Below are 14902 nucleotides of genomic sequence, written 5' to 3' on the forward strand. Positions count from 1 at the left end.
ACCGGAAGTACAAGCTGGTTTTCGAAGAGGCAGAGTAACTAGAGATCAAATCGCCAACATTCGCTGCATCATGGAGAAAGCAAGAGAATTCCAGAAAAACGTCTATTTCTGCTTCATTGACTACGCTAAAGCCTTTGATTGTGTGGATCACAACAAACTGTGGCAAATTCTGAAAGTGATGGGAGTACCAGACCACCTTACCTGTCTCCTGAGAAACCTGTACGAGGGTCAAGAAGCAACAGTAAGAACCAGACATGGAACAACTGATTGGTTCAAAATTGGGAAAGGAGTACGACAAGGCTGCATATTGTCACCCTGCTTATTTAACTTATATGCAGAGTACATCATGAGAAATGCTGGGTTGGATGAATCAGAGGTCGGAATTAAGATTGCTGGGAGAATTATCAACAACCTCCGATATGCAGACGATGCCACCCTAATGGCAGAAAGCGAAGAGGATCTCAAGAGCCTCTTGTTGAGGGTGAAAGAGGAGAGTGCAAAAGCTGGTTTGAAACTCAACATTAAAAAAACTAAGATCATGGCATCTGGCCCCATCACTTCCTGGCATATCGAAGGGGAAGAAATGGAAGCAGTGCCAGATTTTACTTTCTTGGGCTCCAAGATCACCGCAGACGGTGACTGTAGCCATGAAATTAAAAGACGCTTGCTCCTTGGGAGGAAAGCTATGGCCAACCTAGACAGCATAGTAAGAAGCAGAGACATCACCTTGCCCACAAAGGTCCGTCTAATCAAAGCTATGGTTTTCCCAGTAGTAATGTATGGCTGTGAGAGCTGGACTATAAGGAAGGCTGAGCGCCGAAGAATTGATGCTTTCGAACTGTGGTGCTGGAGAAGACTCTTACGAGTCCCCTGGACTGCAAGGAGGTCAAATCAGTCCATCCTAAAGGAAATCAACCCTGAGTGCTCATTGGAAGGACAGATAATGAAGCTGAAGCTCCAATATTTTGGCCACTTAATGCGAAGAGAAAACTCCCTGGAAAAGACCCTGATGCTGGGAAAGACTGAAGGCAAAAGGAGAAGGGGACGGCAGAGGATGAGATGGCTAGATAGCATCACGGATGCAATGAATATGAAATTGAGCACGCTCCGGGAGAGAGCGCAGGACAGGAAGGCCTGGCGTGCTATGGTCCATGGGGTCACGAAGAGTCGGACACGACTGAACGACTGAACAACAACAACAAAAGCCAAGCACATCTCTAATCATGATTCTGAAGGACACATCAGGCTGCAAAGCCCTGATTAGGTTTGTCTTAGCGGAATTATTTGAGCGATTATGAAACATAACATAATTCTGTTATGTATGTAACAGAAAAAAGCCTTTGTAGAAAAGGGAGAATTAACTAGATAACCCTCCAGAGGACTGTTGTGTAATGTGCCTTAATTCCTGGGACACAATAGATGTTGTCGGCTATGGAGATTTTGTACTCAAGATTCCCAATCCTAGTCTTAATGGTGAATCGGTGTTCTGCACCATGTTGTCCTAGGGCAAGGGCGGGGGTGGTGGTGGCTTCAGAACAACAGAACGAGAAGCGTGTTGGAGTATTATCTGGATTTTCATGGAATTGGCTTTGGTCCGTCAGGGACACATGAACCAAGAAAAGCTGAATGTACTGTACCTTAAAAATCCAGGTTGCAGAGCACTTGAAAGCAACATACTTCCAGGCTGGGTGGGGGAAGTAGAACTGAATGTCATCCATCTGGCCAGTGCTGCTCAACCAGTGAGAGAGGCTTTTTTCCTTCCCCTTTCCAGGCTCCCCCCAGCTACCACATTATTATCCCCAACAGCATCTGAAGGCTCCCCATGAGACCACCCCACCAGTGCAATTTTGCCCCATTCCAGGAAACAGGCAGGGAGTTAGAGCTCCTACCCCCTTTCTCCTTTTCCAGGGAGTAAATACTGGGATCTAGCCACTTCACCCATTGACAGTCGGCAGCCTGTGTGTCCTGGTCATAAAACCCCAGTCGCGCACTTCCAGGGAGGAAATATGGCAATCTCGCTGCTTCACCGATTCTCAGTCTGCAGCCTCTGTTGCCTGCTTTCCCTCCATTGAGAATCTGTAACATCTTTTTCCCATGGAGAATATTGGAGCGGTGCTCTTTCAAGTACTGGCTATTTAGTGAGAGGAGGTGGCCAGGAGCAGGAGTTTGCAGCCCCAGTGTTTCGCTGTATCGATAGGGCGATACAGTGAAAACTGAAGAATGCAGGAGAGGGAGGCACCAGCAGAGGTAGGCGTGGCAGCAGCAGCAGAGAAGCAGCACCCATTGACAACCATGGGCTCACTTCCCTCCGCAGCCCCCCTTTCCATGCTCAGTGATATGCGAGGAGACATCCTGTCGCTTCCCCAACCTGACACGCGTGAAAAAAAATGGATGTGGAGCAAATTAAATTAAAAATTAAACTGGGGCAATCATCTGTTCCCTTACTTCCGAGTAGGGATGCTGTGCTCATGTTTACCCTTTGGCGGGAGTTCTGCTCTTTGCTCAAGTACACTTGAGGGCAATGAGTTCTCCAAACCCCGATGGCCGCCATTCTACAAAGCAGGGATGCGGCGGGGGGCGGGGGGTGGGGGGAACCAAACGAAAGGGGCAGCCCACCTATGGTGATGCAACAGCAGAACACCTCCCCCCAAAAGACACCTATGAAGCCGCATTTAATTTGGGGATACGGAACATGCTGCACTGGAAGCGGGCGGAAGCCAGCTTAAAGGGAAAATGCGGCATAAAATGCCTCTGAAAAAACTCTGGGTTTCAGGCTGGAAACGATGGCTTTGCTGCAGAGCGGCCATGACATCATGTGTCTCTAATGACTTTAAGCCACAGCAGCATCTGAGAAAACCTCCCATGTAGGTGGGCCCCTGGTCTCTGCAGTCAGCACACGTCAAGCCAGCTTGGAACAGTCCAGGCTTGTGCATGAGGGTAATGCTTGGGGCCAGATTACCTGAAGGAACATTTCCTTCCAAATGTTCCTTCCAGACATAAAGATCATAATCTGAGGCCTGCCTCTAGGCGCCCCTGCCAAATGAGGTGAGGCGGGTGGCTATGAGAGAAAGAGGGCCTTTTCAGAGGTGGCACCTCGTTTGTGGAATGCTCTCCCAAGAGATGCTTGCTTGGCACCTATGCTGTGGTCTTTCTAGTGTCAAGTGAGGGCCTTTTAATTCACCCAGACATTTTAAGAACTGCTTTTAGTGCTTTTAAGTAGCTTATTCTGCTTCTGGTTATCATTTGGTTTTATGTGCCAGCATTCTATTCCCACTGTGGCCATTCCCTATGTGAAGCCCATAACAGAACATGAATGCAATAGTATTCTCCCACTTGTGTTCCCTAGCAATGGGCATATTATATTATTATTATTTATTACATTTCTATACTGCCCAATAGCCAGAGCTGTCTGGGCGGTTTACAAAGATTAAACACATTAAAAATACAATATACAGAGATTAAAAACTGTTTACATAAAAAACACATGAACAGACAATATACACTAAAGAAGCATATATCTAAAACAACTTCAAACAAACAATCTCAAAAACAACCATAACCATAAGACATTCCAGGATCGATTAAACACTTATCATATACTGCCGAATGCCTGGGAGAAGAGAAAGGTCTTAACCTGGCGCCGAAAAGATAATGTTGGTGCCAGGTGGGCCTCGTTGGGAAGATCATTCCATAATTTGGGGGCCACCACCAAAAAGGCCCTCTCCCTTGTCACTGTCTTCCAAGTTTCCCTCATTGTAGGCAGCCGGAGGAGGGCCTTAGATGTTGAGCGTAGTATACAGGTAGGTTCGTGTCAGCAGAGGTGCTCCGTCAGGTTTTGTGGTCCCAAGCCATGTAAAGCTTTGTAGGTTAAAACCAGCACCTTGAATCGGGCCCTGAAACATACAGGCAGTCAGTGCGAGTGGGCCAGAGTCAGTCTTATATGTTCGGACCTTCTGGTCCCCGTTATCAATCTGGCCGCCACATTTTGCACGAGCTGCAGTTTCTGAACCGTCTTCAAAGGCAGCCCCATGTAGAGTGCATTGCAGTGATCTAACTTGGAGATTACCAGAGCATAGACAACTAAAGCCAGGTTATCCCTGTCCAGATAGGGGCATAGCTGGGCCACCAACCAAAGTTGGTAGAAAGCACTCTGTGCCACTGAGGCCACCTGAGCCTCAAGTGACAAAGATGGTTCCAGGAGAACCCCCAAGCTACGAACCTGCTTCAGGGGGAGTGCAACCCCATCCAGAACAGGTTGAGCACCCTCCATCTGGTCAGAAGAACCACCCACCAACAGCATCTCAGTCTTGTCTGGATTGAGATTCAGTTTATTAGCCTTCATCCAGTCCATTGTTGCAGTCAACAATCTACAGCCTCACCTGAAGAAGATGAAAAGGAGAAATAGAGCTGCGTGTCAGTGTACTGTTGACAACGTGCCCCCAGACTCCAGATGACCGCACTCAACGGGTTCATGTAGATGTTAAATAGCATGGGGGACAAAACTGACCCCTGTGGAACCCCATAGTGGAGAATCCACGGGGCCGAGCAATATTCCCCAAGCACCACCTTCTGGACCCGACCATCCAAGTAGGGACGAAACCACCGCAATGCAGTGCCTCTCACTCCCAGCACTTGTGTTCCCTAGCAGTGGGCATACACCGAATCATACTGCCTCTGATACTGGAGATAATATATAGCCATCATGATTAATAGCCATTGATAGCCTTCTCCTCCAGGAATTTGTCTAACCAGCCTTTTGAAGCTATCCAAACTGATGGCTGTGATGTTTCTGCCCCAGATTATACCTTCTTCAGCTTCCACCTGTCAAAACTGAAAACCCCCTCAAGATGTCTGCCTCCACTTTGGTCAGTTGTCCTCACTGACACTCAAACCTTCTGCCCCTTCTACTCTCTGGGCGAAAACCCCCAATATGCCTAATTGGTTCCCTCTACCCAGTACAGGAAAAGTAACAAGCACATCGATTTTCTAATGGTAGCACAATTAGCCAAACACATGGGATTTTGTATTAAAAACAAACAAAATTTATTAAACACAAAGAGTTATGTATGCTATTATTAATACATCTATACTTGGTCCTAACCTACCTACTCTATCCCTTCTAAATCCTGGTTCCCAGCCCCCAGTAACTAGATGTAGCATCTTCAGTCCCTAAGGCCCTCTCTGACTAACTGTCGGCTCTCTCCTTTTATAACCTCAGAATCCTCTCACACACAAACCCCTCCCAGCTTTCACTCACTCTCAAACATCCTTTTTAACCTAACTTACAACAAGTATATGCTACAGTGGCCATCGTTACATCCTGTGGTAGCGAATTCTATAGTTTAACTATGCGCTGTGTGAGAAAGTCCTTCCTTTTATCTGTTCAGAATCTCCCACTAGTCAGCTTCATGGGATGGCCCCATTGGGTTCTAATATTATGATATCTAATAGCGGACGCCCGATTGGCGCAGATGCTGGTTTCATTTCGGCTCCAAGTTAAAACACGGCTTTTCACCAAAGCCTTTGAGGGCTAATTGAATCCCCTAAAGTTGCACACTGTTTTAACTGTTATATTGCTTTAGATTTTTAAACCAGTATTAGCTTGCTTATTGGTTTAATATGTTCTTAGCTGTTTATTTATTGTTTTATACTGTTTAAATTGATTTTATCTGTATGCCGCCCTGAGATCTTAATGATACAGGGTGGGATACAGATGTTTTAAATCAGTCAGTCAATCAATCTACTTTATCCACACCATGTATAATTTTATATTCCTCTGTCATGTCCCCCCCTTGCTCACCCTTTTTCTAAACTAAAAAGTTCGAAGTGCTGTAACTTTTCCTCCTAGGGGGGTTGCTCCAGCAACTTAATCATTTTGCTTGCTCTTTTCTACTTCTTTTCTGGCTTTACTTTCGGAGCTGCGGTGACCAGAACTGTACCCAGTATTCCCAGTGTGGTCGCACCTAGATGTGTATGAAGGCATGAAGATACTGGCAGTTTTATTTTTGATTCCTTTCCTAAGGATCCCTAACACAAGGGCATTATGATACTGGCAGATTATTTATTCCTGTTTATTCAGACCGTTGGTCCATCTAGCTCTGTATTATCTACACTGACTGGTAGTGGATCATCAGGATTTCAGGGAAGAGCCTTTGTTAGCCCTAGCTAGAGATGCCAGGGATTGAACTAGGGACCTTCTGCATGCACTACCACTGAATGTTGACCCTTCCTATTAGGTAATTATGAACAATTTTGAAATTTGTTCTTTGCTTTCATTTTTGGTGTCTGTGGTTCTATTGCAAACTTGGGTGGAAGCATTTCCTGCTTTCTTATTATGAGGTGTGCACACTCTTGTTGTTGTAGTTGTATTCTCTCTCAGCTTTGATAATTTTATCAAAGGCCACTGTTAAAATGGACAGGTGATTAATAGTAATCTCTTGTAATGCTTATTCTGTAGCTCACAGACCTCTGAGTCTGGCATGCTGGCAAAGATGAGCGTCTGGAGTCTATGACGTCAGATTTCTTGTTTATACTGTGTGTAAACACATGGCTTCGCAGGATGTCTCGAGTTTCTTCCAACCTCTTTCCTCCTGGATGTCTCGGGTCTATGAGGCTCTCCAACAAGCAGGTGACTCCTTATCTTCTTCCTTGAACAACCTGGGAAGCAAAGTGGATCACTGTGCAGTCGAAGAGGAGGATGGAGGCTTAGAAAGCAGCGATGGGCCATATGAACGTTACTCTGAAGCTTCAGATGATGACAGCACTATTAGCCAGGAGAGTGAGGAATCCCATCGTGACCTGCTGGAACCTTCCTGTGCTTCAGACCAGGGGCTGTGTTGTTATGAGGGAAGAAGGGGCAACCCCCTCGTCTTGAAGAAATATCTTGATGATGATTCTTCAACATCCCATGGGGTCTACCAAAGCCACAAGGGCCACCAACCCACGGAAGCTCTCCCCACTATCCCAGAAGAAAAGGAGCACTGCTGTTCCAAGCGGATAAAGAATCTTCCACGCAACTGGGATGGTAAGTTGACATCGTCTTCTTTGATGGTGGCACACTTTGTTTTGCACCAGCTCTACAAGAAACATGGGACGACTGGCACCCCAAGTCAAGTTTCACCCCATTAGCTGATGTTGTTACCTGGTGCTTTTCTCTCCCACTACTCCATACTGCTTGGAGGGGCCAGGTATTACAGAGTAATGGTGCCAGGACAGGCAACTCCATGTTTGCCTCCCTTCTCTTTGCTATCACTCCCCAATTTCAACAAATTAAAAAAATCTTGCCATTCAGTCTGGATTCTCCTTTGAACTATGGGACTGATACAGCATGTTCAGCTACACGTTTACTTACAACTACATCTTCACATAGGATAAAAGATAGTCGTAATTCTTTACTGCAGATTATGGATCCTAGTGACTCCATTTTGATCTGTTTACATCTTGCATCTGAGAGAATGAATTTGCACCAAGTGCATTTGGTAGAAGAGAGATGTATTTGTGTTTGTATCATTAAAACCAGTGAGGTTAGTTGATCCAGAAAGCTGGGTGTAAGGGAAAGGAAAACTGGTATATATTAAGAAATGCAGTTCTGTTCCCATCTCTGTAAACCATGTATATATGTGAGCTGAATTCAAAGACATTTCATTCTGAGGCCCAGAAAAATTACCGACTTCCCAGCGTCTTAATTTCCTCCTACTTAATGTAATGGAATGATGTTACTCCGCTGTGTTCCCTGCAGCCGCCTCTTCTCTGGCCAATGGATGGGCCAGGTTAGTTTCTCCCTTGGCTTGATGCCATTTCTGGGGGTGCAACTAGGTCTCCTGGTTGATGGCAGAAGCCAGAGTGTGCGTCTCTTCTGCTCTCTAGTCCCAGACATTGCTTATAATGTGTTTTGACAGTTCAACACAATGCCCCATTTTTTAATGTCTTAGACTTATGTGTGTAGAAAATGACAGCTGTCAATCTGTTGTGGAAGTACCCTAACCATGTTGTTAGGGTACTTCCACAACATTGACTTGTGAGCAAGTCAGTCAGTTTCTTGAGCCTTCAATCTCGGAAGCATCATCCAGTCCATGGTTGCTATTCCATGCCTCCAAAGTTGGAGATCAGGGTTTGTTTCATGGTACCAGGTATCTCAGTATTCTGTTTCACTGCGAAATGCTGTATTCAAAACCATGCATGTCTCCATGGACACACTGCAGAATGCTCCATGATCATCACCCCACCTCTCAAGATGGACATGCCTTACAACTGAAGATGGGAATGAAATCTTCCTAATTTCCAGTAAGAGATGCAAAATCGGCAAGGCAAAACTTTTGTGTTTGACATTCATCGGTTGGTGAAAGAAAGAGCAATCCTTTGTGTTTCACAGAACACCATTTTCAGACATGAATGAGAAGCTTGCTTCTAGGATTTTGAGCTTGAATACAAATCCTGCTTAAACAATGCAAATATTTGTCATGTTTCGCTGTTATTTTCTCAAACGTGCAATTAGTAAGGCAAATAGTGCCTCTCTGAGCATTATCTCCCACCGGCGCTCCAGGTTGTGTGCTGCCAACCTCCTTTGTCTCCTCATCTCATTGCTCCCTTCCTGTCTTGTGCCAAGATGCTTCTGGTGCTTGGAACGCCCACCTCCTCCATTCCTTCTGTCAAACCAAAGCCCTCCTGTTCTTCAGATCCCTTCTCAAGAACCTCCTTCTCAGACTCTAAGCCAGCCTTCTCCAACCTGACACTCTCCAGATATTTTGAACCCCAACCCCCATCATCCCCAACAATAGTCTGTGCTGACTGGGGCTGGTGGGAGTTGTAGTCCAAATATCTGGGGGTCACCAGGTTGAGGAAAGCTGCTCTAAGCCTTTGGAGCAGTTGGCCTGCCGCTTCTTTTCCAGTCTCGATAAATGTTAGACTCTGATCTCTGTTGGTGAAGTCTGATTATCATCTCCCAAAGGTATATATTATTCTTGGAAACTAAAGAGTAGAGGTCACAAAACCACCCTAATTTTTTTTGTCTACACACAACAGTTATGTGTTGGACATGGTGGTGAAAGAGAGTATTAAGGCATAATTAATCTTGAATAAGAGTGGTGCCTCTTTATTTTTAAATTTTATTTACTGGCCTGGTTTGCACATAACACTAAGCCATGGTGTGGTCTGTTGAAAACTGGCTTGTCGCTGTGCCTGATCCCATCCACACAAACAAACCATGGTTTGTTAACCAGCTGCAAACCACAAATAGAAACCATGGTTTGCTGTTGTCTTGCTAAGCCTGGCTTGTTTAAACTATGGCTTGTCATGATGTCTGAACCCAGAACCGTGGCTCGTTTGTGCTGTTGTCCACCCTGAAACAGAGTGCCCAGCAAGAGCAGCCAGAAAATGAAACTTCTCTGAAGGCTGGCAAAATGGGAGGGGGAGAAACAAGCCAGAAATAGGGAAAACAATCTGCAGTTGGTTTGCTTATCTGCAAGACAATTCATGGCTAAAATTACAACAAACCATGGTTAATATAAACCATGGCATAGTGTTACATGTGAATGCAGCTAGTAACGACATATGTATCGTATCTTCACTTCAAGAAGGTCAAGGTAATTTTATTCTCACAACAACCTTGTGGAGTAGGTTTAGGCTGAGAGAGATGGGATTTGAATCTGGGTCTCCAGCCCTAATCCAACACTCTTGTCTGTTTGGCCCTTACATGCGGAAGGATTGGTTCAGCTGTTGGAATTGCCAAGCTGTGCTTCTTTAACATGCACTCACCCCTTCCCTGCTACCACCTCACCCCACTCTTGCCGCTCTTCCGATCCTCTCATTGATACAAAGCATATGAAAAGCTCAGGAGAAGATGGCTGGCAGCGCATTGACAATTTCATATCAGAGTTGAAATGATGTGGTGGTGGGGAGAGTTTGTTATCTTGTTGCTATGAGGTTAGACATAAAGCTAAGTGAGCAGATGGGCAGGCTAGCTGACATTCTGTAAAAAAATAAATAGAGAAAGACTTTGAGTAGAATAAATGTCCCCCCCGCGCCACCTCAAAATTGTGAACAACTGCCTCATTGCCTTTCCAGCTCAGTGAACCTCTGGGATTGTTGTTGCTGTTTGCTCCTTCCTTCCTTCCTTCCTTCCTCCTCCTCTTCCTTCCTTCCTCCTCCTCTTCCTCCTCCTCCTCCTCCTCTTCCTCCTGCTTTTTTTTTTGGGGGGAGGAACATTGCTTTTTTGACTTTATTTCGTCTTAATGCACCATCTTCCACCCTGCTCCCCAAAATATAATAGAAGCTTTTAACGATAAATTGGCACAAGACAAGAGCAACACTTGAATGCTTTTTGTTGCCATAGAAGCGCTTCTGGCGGATCACAGAAGGGCCCTTTTGCTAATAGTAAAGTACCGGAAGAAAATATGCACTTTTCATCTAGTAATTGCAGATGATTAAGAAGCAAAGAACCCTTATGTTCTTATTCTAGCATAGACTTTACTGCATGCGTGTGTGTTTCCCTTTTTTTTTTTTTTAGGATGGGGGGAAGTAACAGGAAAACTACTGTCTTAAGATGAAGATTCTCAGGGACAAAAAAATCCTTGGTGGTTGAAGAAAAGGAGTCATGGAGTGAAGACAAGTGTAACATTTGTAGAGCAGTGGGGGGAGTTTGGAAGTGCCTTTGCCATGTTCGATCCAGATCTCACCCTCGGAGAGGAAAAGCCTATCTTTTCCTCTCCGAGGGTGAGCTCTGAAAAAAAAATCCGCTTCGCAGCTTTTCAGAGTGTTTCAGTATGAAGGGGGGAAGCCACCCCCCGACCCCCAAATCCCTGGAGCAGTTTCACAATTGCTTTTAAAACATTTGTACTGTGTACATGTATGTGTAATAAGTGGAAACACGAACAGAGAAGCATGCACGTGCTGAGCTGAAATACTTGAAGGACCACGTTTCCCCTGTGTGTCGGCCTGCCCGCACTTCAAGATCAGCAACAGAGGCCTTTCTCACTTGCCCACCTTTGAGGGAATTTAAGTGGACAAGTGCATGAGAGAGGGCCTTTTCTGCAGTGGCCCCACACCTCTGGAATAGGTTTGTCATTAGGTGTCCATCAGGCCCCATCATTGCAGGCTTTTAGGAAGACCCTGAAAACTCTCCTGTTTTCTCTGGCCTTTTCCAGATTATGTTTTATTGGGGTGTTGTGGTTTCTTTGCTACAACTATGTTTTAGATTTTCATTACTGTCTAGGCTGTGTCTTGTTCCATCAGGGAATCCATTGTCTCTCCTGGGCAACAGCTCAGGCGAGGAGGCGCGATGCGGGAAAGTGGCTGAATCACGTCTGGAACTAGGGTTAGTTTCAGGACCTTGGTCAGCAATCCTGGAGTGCAAAGACTGACACCTTGCTTTGGCAGTGCCTGGGACCAACCAGTCAGGCCAGGAGAGTCTTTCTAGAAATCCCACCCCCTCAGCTGCTGCATCTAGCTGTTAAAGGGCCAGCAACCTTTCCCCAAGGTGCTGGCTTTTCCTGGGGAATGAAGGTTGCAGGAGGGAGGAGCCAGTTGGGGACTGCTCTTCAGGGTCTCCTTCTTCACTAGAGGGGTCCAAAGTCCACTCCTCAGAATCATGGTGCAGTGCCACCTGCCGGAGCTCATGTGGATAAGACATGGGGCCCAAGGCAGTGGTCCCCCACTCCAGAAGGACAAGGGGGTGGTCCTGGTGCCTCCCCAGAGTCACTGTTGCTTGACGTTTCAGTCTCTGAGAGCTTCCAGTCCTGGGCCATGACAGGCTGTTTTATTGTTCTTTGCTCTTTTTATTGTCTGGAATGTTATAGTGTGAGCCGCCTTGGGAGGGTTCTCGCTCTGAAAGTTGGCCTATAAATATTTTACATAGCAATAAATAATAAATAATGCATGCCTGTTTACAAATCTCAGAAAAGCAATAGACGAGTGCTCAGACCACTTGAAGCATGGAGGAAGGGCTGAGCCAGTATTCAATTTGCTGGTAGGTATGTGTGTGCAAGGCAAGGCTTGATCTTGTGCTGATGTAGGGCTTGTATTGTGGGCTCAGAACCTGCTTCCAGTGTTACCCCTGTCCTCACTCGCAATTGCAGTTGAGAATCCTACCAAATCTGGGTCAGTTTCTAGTTGTTGTCACCTTTTATTTCTGAGAAGCAAGCTCGTTAATTCCCAAGGAGCTCAAGGCGTGACAACGCTTCTGCTGTCTGTACATACCTGAGCCATGAAGGAGCAGATGTTGCTGCACGCAGTGGCTTTCTCCAAAGTGAAAATCCAGTTGTAATTGATGAAGCTGCCTGAGAGCCAATGCACAACCAATTTCACTGCCATGAGATGTTTTTCGACAAATACCACATGTGTGTGTGACTCCTCAATCACCATGTGTTTCAAGCACCAAAATCTGCATTATCTCATGTGTTTGAGGCAATAGACCAGGGGTGTTGCGTCTTTTTCAGCCCAAGGGCTGAATATTCCATTTTAGCTAGACAAACCTTCCCCACCCAGGTGCCATCCTGGGAATGATAGGCGTTGCTGTTCAACACATCTGGAAGGCATCCGGTTGGGGAAGGCTGAGCTAGACATTATGAGGAGGAAAGAGTTTTGAGAGAGACATAACCTCTTTTCGCATCTTCATAATGTCTAATTCTGCCAGAGAGAGTGCTTTCTCTCATGGATCTTTCAGCCTACATCTCAAGAGGGAGATGTTTACTTGCTCGCTGGGAACAAAGAGAAGTGTTCTGTTGACAGCTGACAACATTTGCCATTTGCAACAGAAAAGATAATAGTTTGAATAAAGAGGGGGAGAATGATAAACAGCTTCACCTTGAATGGTTTAGATTGGAATCAAAGCTTATACACACACATACCACACACATACAGACTCACAGATTATCCCTACTTTAACTTTTGTGTATGTGAATAAAGAAGCCTTCTGGCCTCTCAGCCTGACACTGTGTTCTTGTTGTTGAAATAGAAATGAGGCCGACATACATGAGAGAGGCTAGCAGAGTTAAAATGGCAAAACTGAAGGCTTCCTCGTGACACCACTAAGATAAGATTTGTGCTAGTTAATGGCTGAGTTCAGATTGCACTGAAAAGTTGGATTTAGCATCTCAGTTAAAAAATTGCTATGGGTTTGGGATCCCTACCCCCCATTCTCTGAAGGATCCCCACCCTCCCAACTCAGTGACCTTGTTTGCACAATTATTTTCAGCCACGGCGGCTTAAATAAGCCACCGTGGTTTGCTGCACATTCCAAGTGTCCATGGGTGCCCGATCCCTAACCAAACCCCCACTTGTAGATTGTTGTGTGGCAATTTGTTTTTTGTTAATGTTTTAATTATATGTGTTGTCCTATTTGTAGTTTTTATTACCATTAATGTTACGGTCCCCTGAAGAAGGCCTAAAAATAAGCAAAAGGCCAAAATGCATTGGGCTTCCTACAATAAATGTTTTTGGGGTTTTTTTTTTTGCATCCTGAGAACCTGTTTCTCTTCTTCATTATTTACTTTGGATGCTCACCTCCTTTTGTTCTCATGGTTAACAAATCACCCACAATCCTGAAACAGCCCATGGGTTCTGGATGGTTTGTTAACCATGCCAACAACCTACGAGTGGGGGGCTGGGTTATGGAATGGGTGCCCAACACATGCTACAAATCACAGTGGCTTATTTAAGCTACCATTCCTGGAAATGATCATGCAAACCTGCCCTGTGAGTCTGACTGAAAAGAGATTGTTAGAATGGGTCAAACTGGTCGGGCAAGATTAGCTTGGCAGATTCCCAAACTGTTATGGGGACTAGCTGAGTGGTGGCTGTCCTCAGAGATGGCAATAGGTGGGCTGTTCTGGAAGGGGGCTTACCTTTCTCCCCCCCACAAGGAATGTGTTAATGCAGAGGTCTGTGAGAGTAAGAAAAGCAAGCTAAGTGTGTGTGTGTGTGTGTGTGTGTGTATATAGCAGGAAGACAAGTCTGTGCTGGAATTGCATCTGAAAAGGAGCCAGGGACTTGCTTTCTGCAAGAAATGCTGTGGGATCATGAGTTCCTCATGACATCCGATGGAGAACAGGAGTCTGCTGAAGTAGGAACGCTGTGCACCCTCATCTTAAGCTCAGTTTGTGTATGTGTGTAAATGAATGGCATAAGTCTCCAGTGACCTCCTTTGCAGGAAACTGAACCCTGAGTAAGACCTGGAACCCCTGAAACTTTTCACCACTCAGAAGTGGGGTCCACCCGCATACCAATATTATTTGCATCCGGTTAATGAGTCCCAGGGCACGGTCTGAGAGCACATGATGAAGCCACTTCGCTGAAGCTAAGCATGTTTGAATCTGGCCATTCCCTGGATGGGAGACCTCCTGACAACCCCCCTGAGATGCCACCTTGAGTTCCATGGTGGAAGAAAGGCAGTATATAAATGTACCAAATAAGAACATAAGAAGAGCTATACTGGATCAGACTAAGAGTCCAGCATTCTGTGGCCACACAGTGGCCAACCAGCTGCCCACAGGAAACACACAAGCAGGACATGAGTGCCACAGCATCCTCTCGCCCATGTTCCCCAGCAACTGGTGTACATTGGCATACTGCCCCTGATACTGGAGGTAGCATATAGCCATCACGACTAGTAGCCATTGATAGTCCTCTCCTCCAGGAATTTGTCTAATCCCCTTTTAAATCATCCAAATTGGTGGCCATCACTACATCTTGTGGAAGTGAATTCCACAATTTAACTATCTGCTGTGTAAAGAAAATCTTCCTCTTCTCTGTCCTGAAGCTCCCACCAGTCAGCTTCATGGGATGACCCCATTGGGTTCTAGTATTGTGAGAGAATACAAGGTTGATATTTTATAAGCAGCCAGGGAATGAAATGGCATGCAATTTGGTAGGCACACCCCATGTTACTCTGCAGTGTTGTTTAAAATGC

The 14902-nt window shown here is 45.6% G+C and overlaps 1 protein-coding gene across 2 annotated transcripts in view; it reads left to right on the plus strand.

The window, feature by feature from the left end:
* The window catches only part of SYT16 (synaptotagmin 16), a 122628-nt gene that overhangs the window by 69840 nt on the left and 37886 nt on the right, over positions 1-14902 (plus strand). The window contains exon 3 of one of the 2 annotated variants that reach the window (XM_084836640.1): positions 6458-7024. The exons of the other annotated variant lie outside the window; for it this stretch is intronic. Within the exon in view, the coding sequence (XP_084692766.1) occupies positions 6547-7024 (478 nt within the window). The 5' untranslated portion in view covers positions 6458-6546. The remainder of the gene's footprint in view (positions 1-6457; positions 7025-14902) is intronic. 2 annotated transcript variants of the gene reach the window in all.

This window comes from Heloderma suspectum, chromosome 1, assembly GCF_057233095.1.
Source record: "Heloderma suspectum isolate Gila_16-S chromosome 1, 16-S_ref, whole genome shotgun sequence".
Lineage (NCBI taxonomy): Eukaryota > Metazoa > Chordata > Lepidosauria > Squamata > Helodermatidae > Heloderma > Heloderma suspectum.